Source organism: Lampetra planeri, chromosome 2 (assembly GCF_965212315.1).
Source record: "Lampetra planeri chromosome 2, kcLamPlan1.2.h2, whole genome shotgun sequence".
In the NCBI taxonomy this organism is placed as follows: Eukaryota; Metazoa; Chordata; class Hyperoartia; order Petromyzontiformes; family Petromyzontidae; genus Lampetra; species Lampetra planeri.
The window spans coordinates 8661590-8682666 of record NC_136108.1 but is presented as its reverse complement, the minus strand read 5'-3'; the positions used below and the strand labels follow the sequence as shown (position 1 = coordinate 8682666).

Sequence of the window (21077 nt, the reverse complement as noted above, 5' to 3'; positions counted from 1 at the left end):
AACTGGGAAAATTCCTAATTACAAAAAAAACTGTGAGCTTGGGAGGTTGATTGGTCTCACTCATAGGACAGGGTTGGCCTACATTTCTGCGTCGTTTCAACTAATGAGTCTCGTGCGAGGCACAAATACAAAATCTGCATCATCAATCGTGAACCAAGTAAACTCGCCTCCTGTGGAGTGTGACGCTAAAGCCAATGGAAATGGGACAAAAGCCGCTATCGGATACCACCAATATGGAACGAGCTGCAATCCCTTCAACGTTACCGGAGGAAATTATGATTAAAATAAAATAAAACCGCGGTGGTATTATTGAAACCGAAGAAGGCCGTTAGGAACGTAATAATGTATCTCACTCATTGATTCACATCGATTCTTAACTCACGATGCACCCATCATTTCATTTTCATTTATTAGGTATAACCCTGTGAGCCATGCGGCTCTTGACTCGGGTGCAACCGCAACAAAACAAAAACATGAACAAGAAACATCTTAAAGTGACTACACGCAACAGAAAAATCCGGGAAAAAACAGCAAAGTCTTCCAGAAAAACCACCGTATTTCAACGGTGTGTGCAAAAATCCCAGTGGGATGCAAGTCAAACAACAACAACAACAACCATAAGACAATGTAGATTAAAGTTATCAGGCTAACGCTGTACGTACTTCAACAAACATGGCTAAACCAAAACCGTTTCAAAATCACCAAAATAGAGCTATAAAAACAATGTAACAGTGATCATAGGAACTGTGATTCAAATTTAACAATAAACGATATACATAACATGTACGACCAAACGGTGTGGCGAGAAATCATGTTTTTATTCATATACAGTACAGCATATTACTAGGTTAACGGGACATTCCCAGCCACTAGAGGCCGCTATATTCACGAACAGTGTTAGAATAATGATACTGTACTGTAAAGCCCTCCATTTGGCCTGTGAATGTCCACTTTGTATTGTATACACTTGCAGAGAAAAAAAAATACTTTAGATATTGTATCTTGATTTGAAGCTTTCGTGACTGCAGGAATCCATACTCTTTGGTTCTTTCACGTAGGTAGAAAAATAATAGATCACGACGTTTCGATCGCAACACAAACAATCGTCATCAGGTGGGACAACCAATCGAAACGTCGTGAGAATTTAATTGGTTAATACAATTATTCTTTGGTTCTTTTCGGTTAAGTCACGTCTAAAAATAAAATAATAAATAATATTATTTTAATTTATTATTTTATTTTTAGACGTGACTTAACCGAAAAGAACCAAAGAATAATTCCTGCAGTCACGAAAGCTCCTAAATTAAGATTGGTTAATACAATTTTTTATTATTTTATTATTTCCCTTCTACGTGACTTTACCAAAAGAACCAAGAATAAGATGTGAACATATTTCCAAATTCCTTAGGTCGCCGATGGGATGTTCAGTGGTGTGTTCCTGGTGCAAGGAATGAAATTGGGAGCCCCCTAATCCAATTTCCTCCCTCTTCATCTCTCGGTGCCTGGCCCCGTGGGCCCCTGTGCAACTGCACCGCCTGCACTCTCGATGGCTCCGCCACTGGGAGGGCTCAGGGAGAGCCGCATGTATGGATGTTGAACTTCTTTCGCACCGTACGAAGCCAACCGTGCAGGTGGGATGTGTGGGGACGGACAACAAATTCAACACAAAAAAGCAGTTCTAAAGAAATAAGTTTTCAATCGAGATTTAAAAGTGCATAGCGCCAGTGGCTCCCTAATATCGGAAGGGAGAGCGTTCCAGACGGCCGCAGAAGCGCATCTGAAAGCGCGCGATGCGGTAACCGTCTTTAATCGATGGCCAGCCAAAAGCCGCTGCGAGGATGACCGGAGTCCGCGTGATGGTTTATGCCCCTTGACGAGATCAGCAAGGTGTTGCGGTTCATTTGCGGCAAGCGCTTCGTGTGCAATGGGTGCGCGCTGGCGCCGGAGCCCTCACGCCGTTGCGTCCCAGAGGCCCTGCAGAGTGAACCCGTCTCGCAGCTTCTCGATGGCGAGGCCCAGCTCGGTGGAGAAGACCACCTCACGGTCCCTGTGCTTCTCGCGTCGCCGGGCAGGGCGGGACACCCGGGGAGGAGATGTGACGTGGTGGTGGTGGTGGTGTTAGAGGAATGGGTGGCGATGGTAGAAGTGGTGTCGTGGGGGAGATGGTGATGGTGAGGGTGCCGTAATGAATGGGTCATAGTGGTGGTGTTAGAGGAATGGGTGGAGATGGTAGAGGTGGTGTCGTGGGGGTGATTGTGAAGGTGCCGTAACGAATGGGTCATGGTGGTGGTGTTAGAGGAATGGGTGGAGATGGTAGAGGTGGTGTCGTGTGGATGATTGTGAGGGTGCCGTAACGAATGGGTCATGGTGGTGGTGTTAGAGGAATGGGTGGAGATGGTAGAGGTGGTGTCGTGGGGGTGATTGTGAGGGTGCCGTAACGAATGGGTCATGGTGGTGGTGTTAGAGGAATGGGTGGAGATGGTAGAGGTGGTGTCGTGGGGGTGATGGTGATGGTGAGGGTGCCGTAATGAATGGGTCATGGTGGTGGTGTTAGAGGAATGGGTGGAGATGGTAGAGGTGGTGTCGTGGGGGTGATGGTGATGGTGAGGGTGCCGTAATGAATGGGTCATGGTGGTGGTGTTAGAGGAATGGGTGGAGATGGTAGAGGTGGTGTCGTGGGGGTGATGGTGATGGTGAGGGTGCCGTAATGAATGGGTCATGGTGGTGGTGTTAGAGGAATGGGTGGAGATGGTAGAGGTGGTGTCGTGGGGGTGATGGTGATAGTGAGGGTGCCGTAATGAATGGGTCATGGTGGTGGTGTTAGAGGAATGGGTGGAGATGGTAGAGGTGGTGTCGTGGGGGTGATGGTGATGGTGCCGTAATGAATGGGTCATGGTGGTGGTGTTAGAGGAATGGGTGGAGATGGTAGAGGTGGTGTCGTGGGGGTGATGGTGAGGGTGCAGTAGCGAATGGGTCATGGTGATGGTGTTAGAGGAATGGGTGGAGATGGTGAGGGTGGTACTCATGGTAAGGGTGGTGTAACGGGTTGGGATTTTAAGTGATTTAAGAGGATTTTGGTGGAGGTGGTGATGATGAGGTTGTGAGAGAAGATGTTAGTGACTTGTTCACATCCATCTTGAATACCTCTTTGTAAAATATATATATACTATCTAGCAGGGAGGACATCTGAACACTTCCTCACACTGCAACTCATTTACATGTTACAGTGTAAAAGAATGTCAAGAGATAATTACCATACCTTGTTCTCATCAGCAAAGTAAGCCTTCAAACAAAGAACACGTGTTACTATGGATTATTACATTCTCCATAAAAATGTACATCATTTATAGAACTGAAATTGTGCAGCGAGAAAAACATGACATACTGAGGGATGGTGATGGCTTAGGGAAGCCTTGTTCCAGCAGTAAATTGATAACTATGGATGATGATGGCGGCGAGGTAACGGAAATCTTGAGCATGAATATACGTGCGTTCTGGAATTGGGAAATTGGCGCAATGAGGGCCTCAAATATAAAGCCCAGTACGTGGAGGATTGTGTGGCTCAGGATGCTAAAGATTACCATGCCAAAACTACTAAATATTAAAGAAAACTATTTTTTATTTAACCAGGTAAAACCCACTGAGCTATATAGCTCTTTTTCAGAAGCGGCCAGACCGTAAATGATAGCTCAACGAAGTGGCTTATCACGTGGAAATGTATATCAGCTAAATACTGTGAGCGTATGTTTCTCAATGTGGGGGGAAACACCAGAAGACCCGGAGACAAAATCCACGCGACCACAGGGAGAACATGCAAACTCCAAACACACAGCAGGCGTCAGTGTCGGGATCGGGATCGAACCCACGATCTCCTGCATACCAGGCGAGAGAGTCAACACCTAGCTAGCACTGCTGAGATGTTTGGTTGCAAACCCCGTGATTAAATCGTAAACAGAGTTTATAGTTGTCAGCCCAGTCATTAATGACTGGGCTAAATCAGTCTCATTCCAGCTCTCACAATGAAAGGACTCCTCAATGGCAGGGCGTGTGAATAGGTGACACCAGGGACAGAAGATGATTATGATGGTTATGAGGATGACGATGAAATCTGCGATTGACCCCACGCTTGTGCTGGAGGGCCAGGTACCGTGTGAGCATCGCTTTTGGAGAACCCAGGCTCCAGCTCCATGTCATCATCCACCTGCGCCTCCTTCACTTTCTCCAGTGGAGCCGGCTGCACAGTGGGGGTGGGTCAGGGAGGATCGGAGGAGGGATGGGGGGGGGGGGGTCGTGGGGGGAGCGGTGGAAGATCACGGGACCTGTAGCCCGTCTCCACTCACTGCAGCGCTGGGGGTCTGGTGTCCTGTCAGGCCAGGAGTGATGCTCCAAGTAAGCAGAGCACCCTTCATGAGGTCTTGAGTGATCGAGAGATGTGTTTGGAAGGTCAGACGACCCTTTTGAAGTAGTGGGGGTGGATCTGAATGTTTGAAGGACATACGTGCACCTGTGAGATATATTTTGGTGGATACAAGGACTTCGTGCACGTTTTGGAGTGGACTTTCATCTATGTTATTGGATTTAGATTGTTCTGAAGAGACAGGCTTCAAGTGATCTAGTGAGGTCTGAGTGATCCGATATGGAATCTTGGATGTACGTGCTTGGGTCAGTGAGATGTGGGTCAATCTGAGTCATGTGTATTGGTCTCGGGAGGTCTAGAGGCCTCTGAAGCCTGTGGAGTGGATCTCCGTGTGTGTTCGACGGATCAGAGATGCACCTAGTGACCTGAGCGATGCCTATTTGAGGTAGTGGATGAATGTGCCTTGGTCAGAGAAATCTGTGCGGGTCTGAGAGAGCGTGGGACCTCCGTGGAGTCTTTGAGGTGCAGATATGACGTGAACCTGGGACGTGTGCGTGGGTCTGAGAAGTCATGGAGGTCATCCGCACCATCTCCTCCATGTGGAAGCGCACGCCCATGTCGGGCTTTGCTGCGAAGACGCGGTGCAGACTCTGCAGCTCCTGCGACATCGTGCGCATCAGGTCGGGGGGGTCGGCACGGAATCCCAGCACGTAGCCGCCACTCTGCGGGGCACGCAGAGTCCCATGTGAGAGTTCGCTGGGTCACCGTGTGAGAGTCCACGGGGCAACTGCCTGCACCACTGCGGAGATTGCCGCGGTTGTGCCGTGCGGCTCTGCCATGCGTCTTTGGGTTGTCAAGCCTTTTTATTGTTGAGCATGATGTCCGACGTTTCGCTCCACGTACTGGGAGTCGAAAGTGGTTTTCCTATGGATAGACTCACCCCCTGCCGTAGGAATGTGAAATTGTCATCGCTGGCTCAGGGTTGTAAATAAAACACCGTGCTCATTTGAGCAGGAAATCACATGTGACTTTGACTAACCTCCAGCCATAACTCAAGGCCGAATCAGATCCCTTGCGCATGGTCGAATCACCTCCCTGAATGCGCTCAACCTGGCCAGATCGCGGAAGCTCAGCAGGGTTTTGAGCCCGGGTATGACTTGGATAGACAACGACTTCGTCTCATGGCAGGCCTCCTGAAGAAGGCTTGAGACTCCGAGAAGGATCTCGTGGGTCAATGAAGGGGCTCGTTGTCAATGTCCCCACCTCACCTGCTGAGTGCACTCAATCACGAGGGCCGCTCCAAACTTCGAGTCCCGGAGCTTCACGGATCGCTACACAGCGGGAACAGCAACGACATCATCGAGAACAACGGTGAACCGCACGGGCAAAGGAAAATGAAACCCCAAAAGCTGACTGCTATTTTCTTGTAGCTGTGCATCCCCGGCTGTCTTTTCTTAAAGTTATGGTCAATCTTGCCTCTTGTGGTGACAGAAGTGGCTGAGGTATATGTTCGTGTGTAGTATCTGAAAGATCAATTCGGCCCTCAATCAGGGAAATGGTCTCCATCTCTGCTTTGTGTGTGTGTGCACGTTGCTGTTGTTATAGCCGTAGTGGTCGTGAGGAGCGGTAGTGTAGAGGTTAGCGCACTTTGCTATGAACCCTGAGCTCACTTCCCACTCACAACTTGATATCAGTGACAATGCCCGAGCCGGTCGTGGGCCTGTCCTAGGTCGTCTTGACCTTAAATGAGTACCTGGTGCGGCGTATAAACATCAGCACTGGGGAGACAATGCCACCCGGGCGTGGTGCTGGCCACCCATGCCCTCGTGTGCCGTAATGGCCTTAATAGGTGCTCACGAACAAATGCCACCCGGGCGTGGTGCTGGCCACCCGTGCCCTCGTGTGCCGTAATGGCCTTAATAGGTGCTCACGAACAAATGCCACCCGGGCGTGGTGCTGGCCACCCATGCCCTCGTGTGCCGTAATGGCCTTAATAGGTGCTCACGAACAAATGCCACCCGGGCGTGGCGCTGGCCACCCATGCCCTCGTGTGCCGTAATGGCCTTAATAGGTGCTCACGAACAAATGCCACCCGGGCGTGGTGCTGGCCACCCGTGCCCTCGTGTGCCGTAATGGCCTTAATAGGTGCTCACGAACAAATGCCACCCGGGCGTGGTGCTGGCCACCCGTGCCCTCGTGTGCCGTAATGGCCTTAATAGGTGCTCACGAACAAATGCCACCCGGGCGTGGTGCTGGCCACCCATGCCCTCGTGTGCCGTAATGGCCTTAATAGGTGCTCACGAACAAATGCCACCCGGGCGTGGTGCTGGCCACCCGTGCCCTCGTGTGCCGTAATGGCCTTAATAGGTGCTCACGAACAAATGCCACCCGGGCGTGGTGCTGGCCACCCATGCCCTCGTGTGCCGTAATGGCCTTAATAGGTGCTCACGAACAAATGCCACCCGGGCGTGGTGCTGGCCACCCATGCCCTCGTGTGCCGTAATGGCCTTAATAGGTGCTCACGAACAAATGCCACCCGGGCGTGGTGCTGGCCACCCGTGCCCTCGTGTGCCGTAATGGCCTTAATAGGTGCTCACGAACAAATGCCACCCGGGCGTGGTGCTGGCCACCCATGCCCTCGTGTGCCGTAATGGCCTTAATAGGTGCTCACGAACAAATGCCACCCGGGCGTGGTGCTGGCCACCCATGCCCTCGTGTGCCGTAATGGCCTTAATAGGTGCTCACGAACAAATGCCACCCGGGCGTGGTGCTGGCCACCCGTGCCCTTGTGTGCCGTAATGGCCTTAATAGGTGCTCACGAACAAATGCCACCCGGGCGTGGTGCTGGCCACCCATGCCCTCGTGTGCCGTAATGGCCTTAATAGGTGCTCACGAACAAATGCCACCCGGGCGTGGTGCTGGCCACCCGTGCCCTCGTGTGCCGTAATGGCCTTAATAGGTGCTCACGAACAAATGCCACCCGGGCGTGGTGCTGGCCACCCGTGCCCTCGTGTGCCGTAATGGCCTTAATAGGTGCTCACGAACAGCAGCACTTACCCCAATGGTCTGTTAAAGGCTACACGGGGGACATTTGTCTTTCGTTATTGCGTGGGCGGCCACGTTACGCACGATTTGCAGGAAGGGGATGCTGACGTTGAAGCACATGTTCGTGGCAGCGAACCACACGACTCGAATGTTCGTGATGAAGAAGCTACCCAGGTTCCCCTGCAAGAGAGATGACACTCACACCTGTATGGACTCGATTACGACCATGCATTCGTATATATGATTAATATTGCTCTCGGCATATGTCGTCGAGAATTAAACAAAAATGAAAAGTGCACAGAGAAGCGTGGAGAGGTGTGCATGCTTGGAATTGCACAGCGAGGCAGGAAGAGGAACACTTCGATTGGAAAACAGACGCAAATTAAAGAATAGGAATGCAAATTAAAGACCTCACATTGACGGGTTTAAGGATCGTGGGCTTGGGCAGACATCTCTAGAGGGGGGGTTATGGTCGATGGTCGAGACCAACGTTGGAGGAGCAGCCAAGGGAGGGATACACGTCCCAGAGTACATCCACCGTGGAGATGGCAGCGATGAACTCAGGTCCCGGGAGGATTGGAGAGATGGCGATCACTCGGATTGATCATGGCTGACGATGATGATGATGACGATGATGGTGTTAAGGCACGTGCTCTCACCGTGGAGATGGCAGCGATGAACTCAGGTCCCGGGTGGATTGGAGAAATGGCGATGGACCGGATTGATCGTGGCTGACGATGACGATAATGATGATGACGATGATGGTGTTTGGGCACGTGCTCCCACGCTTATCACCGCGAGCCGGTGTTTGCGAACCTGCTCGCTGGACAGGTTCCACACCCCATCCAACCGCCGGCACATCTCTTCTCCGGGCAGCAGCCGCAGGTTCCCGTCGCTGATGATGGCCGCGCGCAGCTTCAGGTCCCGGTACATCTTGGACGTCCCGTACGCCCTGCCAGATGCCACGTTGGTGGTCAGCTACAGTGAGGGCCGTCCATAGGGGGGAGGTGTACGAGGCCCGAAGAAAATCCCACCGTGTGAGCACCCCCTATGCTTTCAAACTAAACCAGGACTGTATTACATCTGACACCGTGACGTAGAAGCACGGGCGCCCCCCCCCCCCCCCAAAGTGCGGGGCCCGGGGCGTCGCCCCGATTCGCCGCACCCTATGTTGGTGGGGGGTCGTTAGTGATCACTGTCAGTCACTAGACGCCATGTTGACCACCAGTCACTAGACGCCATGGTTTGGGTTAATAAACTACCATCGGTCGTATGTGGCCATGTCGGTGGTCAGTAGCAATCATTAGTCACCACATGCCATGCTGGCGGTCAGCGATGACCCTTCGTCACGAAACGCCGTCTCGGCGGTGGGTGGCAATTGTGGGGGGCTCGGTGACCTGCACACGGTGAGGATGGAGGTGAAGAGCCGCGGGCTGCCCGACTCCAGGTTCGTGAAGATGAACTCGAAGCGAGTGTTTCCACACTTGGTGAGGATGTACAGCGCCTCGGTGTGTCCGCGCAGCTTCTGCACGAGCGATACATCCATTCGGTCATTCACTCCGTCGATAAAGAGGCACCCTCTTGAGTCGAGAGCAGTGGGGTCCCAAGCAGGGCCGTCTATCCAACTGCGTGAGCCCCCCCGATGCCTTCAAACTAAACCGGCAGTATCACATCTGACACCGTGACGTCGAAGCATGAGGCCTCCCCCCCCCCCCCCCAACTGCGGGGCCCAGGGCATTCGCCCTGATTCGCCATACCCAGGGGACGGCTCTGGTTCCAAGTCCCAACCTGCGCTCCAAGGACCATTGGTAATCTGCAAAGGCGTGGGAAGTGGTCCGCTGAACTATAGCAGTTGCTAAAATTAAGAATAGTTATCATGTATTTTTGTTCATCTATTTTGAATGGTGCATTTCAGTCCTCTAAAATCTTTTGAGTGTTGACAGCGACAGCCAACGGGTCCAGAAAGGTTGCGAACCACTGCTATAGAGGGTATGTCGGCCTATTCACCTACATTGGCCAGGCATCTTGGAAAAGGTGAGCTTGCTCACACTTTACCCCACCCCATTGGCCTGCCAATGGACTGTGGTGAGACCCATTTATACTGCTGAGTGCATAGAGGCGGTGGTTGTGGTGGTGGTGGGTGGGTGTGGGGGGGGGGCGGATTGGGAGACTTTAAGAAACCCGCCCATTGTTTCCACTGCCGCGCCGGATAGATCGAATTGAACCGGCGACCTCTGGACCGCTCGTCCAGTGTGCTGCCAACCCTTACACCGCTGTGGCAGCCTCGTCCCTAAGATGTGTCACGACGAGAGTGGGAACGGTGGTTCGGTGGGTGACGACGATGCCCGTAATTAGTGTGGACGCTGGCGACCAGGTATCGCGACACCACCGCTCCCGGATCGCACCGGGAGCGGTGGCGTAGCGATTAGCGCTACGCTGCGCTACGAACCTGGCGGCCCGACTTCGATTCCCGCTCACGGCCAACACCACCGGTAACGAATAATTATCTGAACCGGTCTTGGGCCTCCCCTAGGTCGACTCAGCCTTAAATGAGTACCCGGTGCGGTGTGTAGTAAACATCGCCACTGGGGAGACAAAGGCGGTCGTGCGTGGTTGCTGGCCACCCACCCCCCTCGTGTGCCCTTCCGGCCTTCATAGGTGCTGCTCGCTAACAGCACTTGCCCCAACAGTCTGTTGAGGCTACCAGGGCCTTTAGGGGCTGCAGCCCAGGGGCCTCCGCCTGCTGGAGGGCCTCCAGAGATTGAAGTGAAAAGTTATTTAATTTGTGAATGCTGCATTTTTATTTGTTGTTAGCCTTGTAAAAATACATTTTATTTTTCTTTAACTTTGTTTTCCTTTTGAAAATATTACTGGGGGGGGGGGGGTGCTCACAGTCCCTGTAGCCCAGGGGCTTACACAATCTCAATCGGGCCCTGCTGGCTACACGGGAAGGGATCTTTGTTTTCGGTGGCGAGCGGGGGCAGTCGAGACCGGCTCGCACAGGGCGCATGAGGCAGTGCCGCTGCGCTCACCGAGTTCACCAGGCGCTTCTCGATGCTGATGACGCAGTTGAAGCCGATGGCTGCGTGATGGAAAGAGCGGTGTGAGGAGCGGACCACTCGGGTACGCGGTGGACATCATCATCATCATTATAATCAACATCATCATCATCATTATAATCAACATCATCATTATAATCATCATTGTCATCATCACCCGTGGTGACGGGAATGGTGATACCACCGCTGCTGCTGCTGATAGAAGAGAATGATTGTTGCTGCTGATGGTGATGATGACAGTGTCGCCGATGATGGTTATGATGACGTGACAATGTTTCCCGATGATTTTGCTGCCGCTGCCAAAGCTGATCCTACTGATGATGATGATAATGATGACGCTGCTGCTGATTGTGTTGCTGCTGCTGTTGCTGATGATGACGACGGTGATGTTCATGGTGATAATTACTCGGCCTACGATCATGTTGATGCCACTGCTTCTGATGATGACCATGTCAATGATGCTGCTGCTGCTGCTGCAGCTGATGGTGACAGTGATGCTGCTCCTGATGAAGACGAGGACGAGCTGAACTTACTCAGATTGATGCGGTAGAAGGACTCCGAATTCCAGAGCACGCGCAAGTTGGTGACCACCAGCCTCCCTGGCAGAGGGGCGATCATCTCGGTCACACATCTCTCTCTCCGTCGCTCATCAGACGAGACGCTGATCCCTCGCTAAAATCACAGACAACGATCCCTGTCCAGTCTCGCTGTACTATATGTTCCGGGACGCTGGTAGACGAGAGTCGGCGCGTGGCAAGTAGCCACTTGCCCGAGCGAGAGGTAATACTGCACGTGGCGTGGTGCCGGTCGCATTATTATTTCCTGTCCAGGAGAGATCGGTCTGCGCCCCCCATCGTCCCCCCCCCTATCTTCCCCCCCCCCATCTACCCCCCCCTATCTCCCCCCCCCCCATCTACCCCCCCCTATCTTCCCCCCCCCCATCTACCCCCCCCCTATCTTCCCCCCCCCATCTACCCCCCCCATCTCCCCCCCCCCATCTCCCCCCCCCCATCTCCGCCTCCATCTCCCCCTCCATCTCCCCTCCCCATCTCCCCCCCCCCATCTACCCCCCCCAACCCCCCCCCATCCCCCCCCCCATCTCCCCCCCACCGTACCACTCTCTCCATTGTTCCCCTTGGTGTCCTCCACGGACTCCATCGTGTCCAGCACGAACTCTCCGGCTCGGGGCTTCATCAGCCTGCACAGAGACAAACGCGTGCTTGTAAAGCAACGAGGGAGGAGCGGTGGCGCAGCGATTAGCGCATTGCTCTATGACGAAGGGTCAAGCAACCCCAATGTAACGCGGTAAGGGCTTCATCCAGCAGTGGATTGGCAAAGTGCTGTTGCTATACTTTATTAGCATGAAACGTCGTGATATATTACTTTTTATTTTGTTGTATTTTTCTACCTACGTGACTTTACCGAAAGAAGCAAAGAGTATGGATTCCTGCAGTCACGAAAGCTTCAAATCAAGATTTATTATCATGATTCAAGCATCACGATCCCCCGTATAGCCTTTACAGACTGTTGGGGCAAGTGCTGAAGGCAGACACGGCACAGGAGGGGGTGGGTGGCCAGCACCACGTCCGGCCGCCTTTGTCTCCCTTATAGGGACGTTTACACACCGCACCAGGTACTCAGTTGAGGCGGAGTTGACCTAGTGGAGGCCCAGAACCGGTTCAGATAATCATCACTCGTGTTGGCAGTGCCGGATGAAGCTAGTGCGGGGCCTGTAGCAAATGTTAGAAAGGGGCCCTAAATAAAAAACACACGTAAATACTAAAACACACATTTTTTTACTTGCATAGTAAAGTAATTAGATTTTCTCATTTGCTATACAGCCAGATAATACGACAAATTGATAACCTTAAACAACCAGTCGTTCTTAAAAGTTGAAGGCAGTATAGTACTATAGTAATAGACAGAGGTGGGAGAAAGTCATTGTTATGCAAGTCCAAGTCGAGTCGCAAGTCATCAAATTCATGACTCGAGTCTGACTCGAGTCCAAGTCACATGACTCGAGTCCACACCTCTGGTAATAGAGCAAGTCCAGAATCACTAAACTGGAATTTATAGCTTGAAAGCATTTAGCGCGGGGCCCTTGAAAGTACGGGGCCCGTAGCATACGTAGTAGCTACTACATATGTAGCTACTACATATGTAGCAGCTACATATATACATATGTAGTAGCTCCATATGTAGTAGCTACATATGTAGTAGCTACTTTTGCTACGAGGATAATCCGGCACTGGGTGTTGGCCGTGAGCGGGAATCGAACCCGGGACGCGGGGTTCATAGCGCAGTGCAATAATCGCTACACGACCGCTCCCCATATGAAGTACACACACACAGAGACACGTGCAGCCACACACTCACTGCGGCGAGACATCGAAGCGGACTTCTCTGTCCTCCCATAGAGTCCCGCTCGCCGCGTTTCCATCCATGATCCAAGCTTCCCCCAGTCGCCTGCTCCGACTTGCGCAGCGGCAGAGATCCCCTTCTGCCCGGTTTGGAGATGGGTCCCTCCCTCGCCCTGTGCCATCATCATCATCGCGCGTGGGGGTGATGGCACTGATTGGTCGGGCTGGTGGTCGAGGTGGATATAGTCAAGGTCGCCCTGAGATTTGTAGATTGGGGTTGAGCCGGGTTAGAAGGAGCAGCTCTCCCGTAATCGCATTAGCAGTATCACGTCACCCGCGAGAGGAGACTCGGGAACGAGGCGTGGGTCGATTCCAGTGGCGTAGCTACTGAGTGTGCAGGCCGTGCAACTGCACAGGAGGGGCCCTGGTGCTGGACAATGAAAAAGTCAGGTCCGATGGATGTGGGGCTCTCTGCTCTATTCATTCCAACTTCAAGTTGCATTTATTCAAATTATCCACATTAAAGGAATAAAGCCTCAATCCCGCACCAATAGCCCGTTTAAAACCTACTCGCTGTACTGCCTCATTTTCAAACCGAGCACAATATTCTAGGCGTGCATGTATGTTGAACTTCTTTCGCACCCTACATAGCCAACTGTGCCAATCGGAGGTGGGTGTATTAGAAGAGAATGTCCAACCCACACGCACAATCAAGCACTACAACAACCACACTTGCAGAGTGCACCTGGTGCAAAGTAAAACTTTATTGATGTTATTTTGGTTTGGGTAATTGGCAGATGAAATGCTATGAGTAGGAACGTACCTGGCGAAATGGTTTTAAATGAAAACGACGGTGTTTATTCCACCAAAACGCAACAAAAATCACAACAGTGCAAAAGAGGCTTCAAAAAGGTCAGTCCTCGTGTCACCTTCATGACTAAACTATCAACCGACACATGCTGTTGAACATCACTTGGTAAATATAAAATAACAGGGCCGAAGAGGTACCGAGATGATGGCATTGGCTATACAGTCATGCAATTATTTTTAAAAAGTGATTTAAAGTCATGTAATGGACATGCAATAACACTCAAGCCACTAAAAAAATACTGACTCTTCTTATCAATGTAAGGTTGCCATCACGACTGACCCGTGGGGTGGGTGATCAGCGTGGCTGTGTAGGTTGCAAAGCTCCACTGGGTGTAAACATTTCTGAACACAAAATACTTTATAGTTTTTATCCAATTTAAACAATTTGTTTGTGTGTATATAATGTATCACGCTTTTGCATACAAGTCCTATCACGGATAACAAGTGACAATGACTGGGTTATTGCCAGTGTCACTTCCAAGGAGGATTAAGTTATTTGTTTTCCCAGGATGCCACATATGCAAAGGCTGGGTCTAGTGGGCATAACTGATCCAGATTAACACTTCATTAATAAGAACACTTGGATCATATTATCACAAATATACAGGCATTTGTAGCACTGCACGTAGCACAGCACGCAGACACGTACAACTGATCATGGAAGATGTATTGGTTTATTTCTTGGCAAATGTATAAAATCTGCGAGTATAAAGACTTGCAATTGGAAAATGGAAATTTCAATACCTGGTATGAAGTCAACTCAGCTGTTTCCTCCAGTTTCAAGAAAATTAATACCATTGTTGGACATAAACAGTTGCTGCCATTTCGAAAGACTCACACTTCCTACAGAAATGTGGAATTTCCAATAGCTGGCTCAGAGCTGTAAAGCGATGAGCAAAACCCCTTTCCCATTTAAAATAAAACGTAAAAAAAAATCCACACTGGCATGTAAGGATGCTGCCCACAAATTTTCAATCAAGTCCACACCTCAAGATGCTGCTGCCAGTGTATTTGCGTTGAACTTGTGTAGTAATGCTGGGTTGGTGGCCAGGCTTCAGCGATCAAGGGGGCTGAGTGAGCAATGAGGGTGAGTCGGTATCGCAGCGTGGGCCCATGCTCTCTCTGGTTATGACCAAAGGTCAGAGTCTCCTAACTTTGTGAGCAGCGAGACATTGCAGTGAGCGTCACCCAAGTGCCTCGAGATGAGTGGTAAGGGAGAGATTTGGCAGATTGTCGGATCTCCTATGGTAGTTCCATTTAGCAGGGCAGGGCACTGTGGCATGGGCTCGACCACACAGAGGTCCAGTTCAGCTCTTGAAGGAGAATCTGATGAAGTCAACCTCGATATCAACCTGGAAAATCACAAACATAAAGTGGCTGTTATTTGAATAGATTAATAGCTTGCTGAGATCACCAATTTCTCAAGAGCAATCAGTGCAACAAAATTGTACATAGTTTTAAGGGCTATGAAATGGCCCTTAATGGCCGACTTTCTCCCACAATGTGACAGGGTCCTTCTTTCACAGATCATTCTGATAATTCCACACAAGCCTTTTGAGATCAACAAACTAGCATCACACACACCAGAACGTTCCTTCAATTAATTATGATATTCATTACTCAATAACAGTTTACCGAACAAATTCGAAAACAAACCCACGAGAGACTCACAGAATTCTTCTTATGAAATTTATATGAGGCTGGAAGATCGTATCTGAGTTCCGCAATCACTTCCATGTTCACCTTCCATTCTTCAGCTTTCTTCCGTATATGCTTAAAACACAGACACAACTGCTATTACAGCTTGGCATTGGATCCTTTTATCGGGCTCATCTCATTCGATGAATGGGTCATACTCAACACTTGCGTGCACACATGCATAGCCGGTAGCGGGACCATACCTGCCTCGTAGCTGTCTTGTGAAGAGAGTAGACGGCCGTGTTGGCGAGCTCCAAACCTGCCTGCAGAAACACCATGTCCATACCTTCTCACACATGGGCAAAGGGAATAGAGCGACGTTGGACTGAAACCATGACATTTCTAGTAGACATGTAACGATGATTCAAATCATTGATTGAACTCAATGCTTGCCTGCCAAGGTACATTAATTGAATCGCGCATGCACAAATCTATTATTTGTGAATCATCAAATGCAGAATCGTGACGCAGGGAAGGCAGGGGACGAATCGCTAAGATGCGTGGCGTGCCAGGACTCACCTTTGTTTTGCTTGGTGCCGAATGGTGGGTTCATGACGACGGTGTGGAAGGCTTTGCGCCAGCGCGGCTGGTGCAGCGCGCACACATCGCTCTGCACGACGTCCACCACGCCCACGTCAAACTCATCCACGTTGTGCAGACAGGTCTGCAGCGCCTCCTCGTCCACGTCAAAGCCCACGCACAGGCTGCAATTGCACAAAACAAATACAGGTGTAATGGGTTCATTGAGATGACTTGTACACATATAGACACTCAAAATGTGATTTCAATAAAAGCAAGAAAACTATGTCATTCCATGTCATTAGCCTTTATTCAGACTACTTTTTAAAATGTTGACTCTATTAAATGCTTTTTGTTCTTTTGAATGGAAAAAATCGTGCTAATATTAATACAGTAATATCGATAGAAAATAGTAGATTATACGAACCCAGCACCCAGCATTGCCGCCCCGATGCTCAAGACCCCACAGCCGCAGCCCAGGTCTCCCACCAGCTTCCCCTCCAGGTCGTCGTAGCGCGTGTGGATGGTGTGAAGCATACAGGCTGCAGAACAACAACCACCATCGATTACCACCAAGTGGAGGGGATGTCACCATGTCAGACTTGGTGCATTCTGAGATCACCCAAAGGTTCCCTGGCAGGAGGCTATGGGGTAGACCCAGGTGTTATGGCAGAGGTGTGGAACCTTTAACTTACAGAGAGCCGAATAGTACTTCCAAACACCTTTGGCGGGGCCAATACACACACCTCCGTCACTTCTATCACGGTGTGAGGCCCTTGCTGTAACATAAGTGCCTGGGTTACATTTTTAAAACCAAGTGTTGCCAGGTCGAAAACATTTCACCTCCAGTGCCCAATGCTTCGAGTAACAAATATGGATTGTGGGCTATTTTGAAGTGGTAGGCCTAATGATGCAGCGAGTCAGGTGAAATCAAATCATGGGCTGGAGGTCCCCCATCCCTGTGTTATGGGTTAATTAAATAAAACAGAACAGCTAAAATCCCACCGAGAATAAGACTTTAAATAACTGCATACATTTAGGGAATTAAACGGAAATGAGTATATGCATGTGAGATAAAGAATGTTAATTTAAGACAACCCAAAGAAACCAATCGGTGCTATTATAGCCACGTCTTTACAGCCCTCAGGGGCTTGAGCATTAAGGGTGTGACCTTGGCGACCTCCACCATATCAGGCAGTGTTTTCCTTCTTTCCACCCTTGCTTAAATTACCTTAGAATCCATTGCAATTATGCCCCCTCCCCCACCTCGCGGTGTCAGTGGGAGAGACGCTACCTGCGATGTGCGGCCGCGTGGCGTACTGCTCCAGATGCACCTTGGGCCGAGCGAAGTCGTCCACCTGCTGCAGATTGCTCTCCAGCTCCTTGAGCCTCAGGCGCTTCATGGCTCCACACTGAAACAAACGACAACGGCGTTGCGAGGTGACTGGCTCAAGAGATCCGAGTGCTGAGCCGGCACTGCCGAGATTCTGGGTTTGAACCAGGTTCTCGAGTGTAGCGAGTTAGTGATGGTCGAAGCCCCGATTGGCACGGTTGGCTGCTCACGGTGCAAAAGAAGTTCAATATACGTACATATCAATGATCGGACATCACATTAAATAGCATTCTTCGGTTAATTTGTCAAAACTTCAGACGTAACACTAAACACATCGACTTGAATGCCATGCGAAGAACGTCATTCTCGTTTGGCTGAGCGGTTGAGAAAGTGGCGCCCTCTCCTGAGCGAGCCAGGTCGTTTGGCGGGATCTCTTGAGATAGTTCTGCGATATCCGCTTCCGCGGGCCCTTCTCCAACACAACGAAGTTGACCTCCTCCGGCACCTCACGGTTGGTTCTTTGGCGCGTGGCCCTAGGAAGCCAAACGTAGCACGTGGCAAAGAGCCCCCCCCCCCCCTCCCCGCGTATGACTATTAACATACTTTTGAGGGAAAGTGCTGTTAGCGAGCGCTTATGAAGGTCGGTAGGGTACAACGAGGGGTTGGGTGACCACAGCAACCACGGCGGGCCGCAAATGTATAATCACACTTTTTGGGTCTTTGAGTAAAGTCACGTAGATAGAAAAATATTTTTTTTAAATCACGACGTTTCGATCGCAACACAAGCAATCGTCTTCAGGTGAAAAAATACAGCAGGCGAACTGCTGAGGCAGGAGACAAATATTTCACCTGAAACGTCGTGATATTTTTTATTTTTCTATCTACATGAATTTACCGAAAGACCCAAAGAGTATGAATTCCCGCAGTCACGAAAGCTTCAAGTCAAGATGTATATATACACACATCACATTAACATTAACATGACGTTGCTCGTCTTCTGCACGGGAACGCCTTAAGGCCACGTGCTGCCCAGCCACCTCGGGCCGCGCTCTCAAGATCCCGCATGGCTCACGGGGTGATACCCAATCAACTGAAACCACGACCCCGCCACCAAGAAGGGTCGCGGCGTCTTCCTGCGGCGAGAGAGATGCGGACACGACGAATAACAACAACCATTCACAAAATTATCGCACAATCGGGAGAGAACTGGGAGGGGGGAGAGATGCCGTCAACGAAACTCCGTGGCCTCGAGGCGCGGTGGCCTCCACAAGGCCCTCGTTCAGCAGCGGGTTAACTAAAGGACATGTGTGTTTGTGTGTGTGTTTGTGTGTGTTTTGTGTGTGTGTTTGAGTGTGTTTGTGTGTGTTTGTCTGTGTGTGTTTGTGTGTGTCTGTGTGTGTGTTTGTGTCTGTGTGTGTGTTTGTGTGTCTGTGTGTGTCTGTGTGTGTGTTTGTGTGTCTGTGTGTGTGTGTCTGTGTGTGTGTTTGTCTGTGTGTTTGTGTGTGTGTCTGTGTGTGTGTCTGTGTGTGTGTCTGTGTGTGTGTCTGTGTGTGTGTTTGTGTGTCTGTGTGTGTGTCTGTGTGTGTTTGTCTGTGTGTTTGTGTGTGTGTCTGTGTGTGTGTCTGTGTGTGTGTCTGTGTGTGTGTCTGTGTGTGTGTTTGTGTGTGTGTGTTTGTGTGTGTTTGTGTTTGTCTGTGTGTGTTTGTGTGTGTGTCTGTGTGTGTGTTTGTGTGTCTGTGTGTGTCTGTGTGTGTGTTTGTGGGTGTGTGTGTGTGTTTGTGGGTGTTTGTGTGTCTGTGTGTGTGTCTGTGTGTGTCTGTGTGTGTGTTTGTGTGTGTGTCTGTGTGTTTGTGTGTGTGTCTGTGTGTGTGTCTGTGTGTGTGTCTGTGTGTTTGTGTGTGTGTCTGTGTGTTTGTGTGTGTCTGTGTGTGTGTGTCTGTGTGTGTGTTTGTGTGTCTGTGTGTGTCTGTGTGTGTTTGTGTGTGTGTCTGTGTGTGTGTCTGTGTGTGTGTTTGTGTGTGTGTCTGTGTGTGTGTCTGTGTGTGTGTCTGTGTGTGTCTGTGTGTGTGTTTGTGTGTTTGTGTGTGTCTGTGTGTGTGTTTGTGTGTGTCTGTGTGTGTGTTTGTGTGTGTGTCTGTGTGTTTGTGTGTGTGTCTGTGTGTGTGTCTGTGTGTTTGTGTGTGTGTCTGTGTGTTTGTGTGTCTGTGTGTGTCTGTGTGTGTGTTTGTGTGTGTCTGTGTGTGTGTCTGTGTGTGTGTCTGTGTGTGTTTGTGTGTGTCTGTGTGTGTGTTTGTGTGTGTCTGTGTGTGTGTGTGTCTGTGTGTTTGTGTGTGTGTCTGTGTGTGTGTCTGTGTGTTTGTGTGTGTGTCTGTGTGTTTGTGTGTCTGTGTGTGTGTCTTTGTGTGTGTGTCTGTCTGTGTGTGTTTGTGTGTCTGTGTGTGTCTGTGTGTGTGTTTGTGTGTGTTTGTGTGTCTGTGTGTGTCTGTGTGTGTGTGTGCACATCACGACAAGTTACATAGACGTGGGCTGCAGTCTCTCCCCGACAGCGCTGCTGCTCTCGGCCTACCGTCGCCTCCCCCCCCCCACACCACAACAACAATCGCCATTCGCCACTAAGTGGCGGTGACGTCACCACGACGCTTGTGCCAGGCTAGGTGCACCTTGAGGCCACACACAGAGACACCCCACACCGACCTCCTCGGGATGAGGCTGGGGGGCGAGCAGCGGCGCGGGACAAATCGCGTTGCTCCTCCTCCCGCTCCTCCTGCTGCTGCTGCTGCTGCTCGTGTGTCGTGAGCGGTGGCGACTCTCGGGGCCAGCGAGAGCCTCGATGTTTGGCGAGTCGCCGGTCGACTCGAGGCGACGCACAGCGCGAGAGCGAGAGGACTTTGTGAAAGAAACGCGTCGTCAAGGCCGGAGTTTATCAACTACACTGAGCGCTGACATCTTGACGGCGAAGGGGCCGCGGTGAACAGCACCGACGGCTGTCCGCTCTGGACTCGTCCACGACGGCGCCAGGGACCGCCGTCAAACTCGGGACGCGTCGCGTTGCTGTCGATGGGGCCGAGGAGCAAGGGGCCGTCCGTGAATGACGTCACGCGAGTTTGGACGATTTTTGACCCCGCCCCCTCCTCGTCGTCACATGGCGTCACAAAAAGTCAGATCCCCCCCCCCTCTCAAATATGACGTCACAAAGCTCTGCCCCCGCCCCCCCAACACCATATTTCCATTTTGAAAATAAAACATGCTTCAAATCGTATTCTTGGTTCTTTCGGTAAAGTCACGTAGAAGGGAAGTGATAAAATAATACAAATATATCATTGTATATATTATTTTATTAGTTCCCTTCTATGTAAAGCTTTGGCTCCGAAGACGAAACACTTTGCAGGAAATATCCATGATGTATATTTTTTTAGAGTGAAAATGTTGCTGTACAGTATTCGCATAGTCCTCTTTAGTAGAATTTTCATGGGTTTGAATCTTCTCACATTTCATTTATACCTCAGCAACACACTATGGAGGCAAATCCATGATGTATTTATTTAATAGTGACGTTTTTTTCTGAAATTTTATGCTAGCTTTACTACCCGGCATCGCCCGGGACTTGGATTCTTGAGATCTTTGTTTTTTTTATCTATATATATTCTCTCTATATCTTATATTCATCTTTAAAGAAATATTTGATGCTAAAATATGAGTAAAAAATGCGTGAATCTTTATTTAAGATGTGCTAGATCCGTGTATGTTACACCGGGTACAGCTAATACAGTTTCAGTGTAAAAAATAGTATTTAGTATATCTTCAATTATCGATAACATGTAATAATCAAATCAAAC

General features: G+C 50.3%; 2 protein-coding genes across 3 annotated transcripts; both read right to left on the bottom strand.

The window, feature by feature from the left end:
* Positions 1-1242: 1242 nt before the first annotated feature.
* BBS5 (Bardet-Biedl syndrome 5) lies at positions 1243-13487 on the bottom strand. Its single transcript, XM_078605661.1, has 12 exons — positions 12838-13487; positions 11577-11659; positions 10995-11060; positions 10435-10484; positions 8800-8927; positions 8219-8354; positions 7487-7582; positions 5626-5688; positions 4945-5079; positions 4148-4234; positions 3260-3283; positions 1243-2052 (listed from the first exon to the last, which is right to left on the bottom strand). The coding sequence occupies exons 1-12, from the start codon at positions 12903-12905 to the stop codon at positions 1951-1953; spliced, it is 1038 nt and encodes a 345-aa protein (XP_078461787.1). The 5' UTR covers positions 12906-13487; the 3' UTR covers positions 1243-1950.
* A 66-nt stretch (positions 13488-13553) lies between these two features.
* METTL5 (methyltransferase 5, N6-adenosine) lies at positions 13554-20328 on the bottom strand. 2 transcript variants are annotated; one of them, XM_078605639.1, is made up of 7 exons: positions 19936-20326; positions 17203-17320; positions 16336-16450; positions 15909-16093; positions 15593-15675; positions 15363-15464; positions 13554-15043 (listed from the first exon to the last, which is right to left on the bottom strand). In XM_078605639.1, the coding sequence occupies exons 2-7, from the start codon at positions 17309-17311 to the stop codon at positions 14999-15001; spliced, it is 639 nt and encodes a 212-aa protein (XP_078461765.1). In that variant the 5' UTR covers positions 17312-17320; positions 19936-20326; the 3' UTR covers positions 13554-14998. The 2 variants fall into 2 exon arrangements, with proteins under 2 accessions (XP_078461765.1, XP_078461775.1); XM_078605649.1 differs by lacking the exon at positions 15363-15464 and having other exon boundaries at positions 19936-20328.
* Between the last annotated feature and the right edge of the window lie 749 nt (positions 20329-21077).

Coding starts and splice junctions, on each gene's coding strand:
- METTL5 (XM_078605639.1), bottom strand. CDS start 17,311: ATGAAGCGCCTGAGGCTCAAGGAGCTGGAGAGCAATCTGCAGCAGGTG. Junction 16,451..17,202: donor CACGCGGCCGCACATCGCAG/GTAGCGTCTCTC, acceptor GTTGTTCTGCAG/CCTGTATGCTTCACACCATC. Junction 15,465..15,592: donor ACAAGACAGCTACGAGGCAG/GTATGGTCCCGC, acceptor CTGTGTTTTAAG/CATATACGGAAGAAAGCTGA.
- BBS5 (XM_078605661.1), bottom strand. CDS start 12,905: ATGGATGGAAACGCGGCGAGCGGGACTCTATGGGAGGACAGAGAAGTC. Junction 11,061..11,576: donor GGGGAACAATGGAGAGAGTG/GTACGGTGGGGG, acceptor CCCCTCTGCCAG/GGAGGCTGGTGGTCACCAAC. Junction 7,583..8,218: donor GGAACCTGTCCAGCGAGCAG/GTTCGCAAACAC, acceptor TCTCTCTTGCAG/GGGAACCTGGGTAGCTTCTT.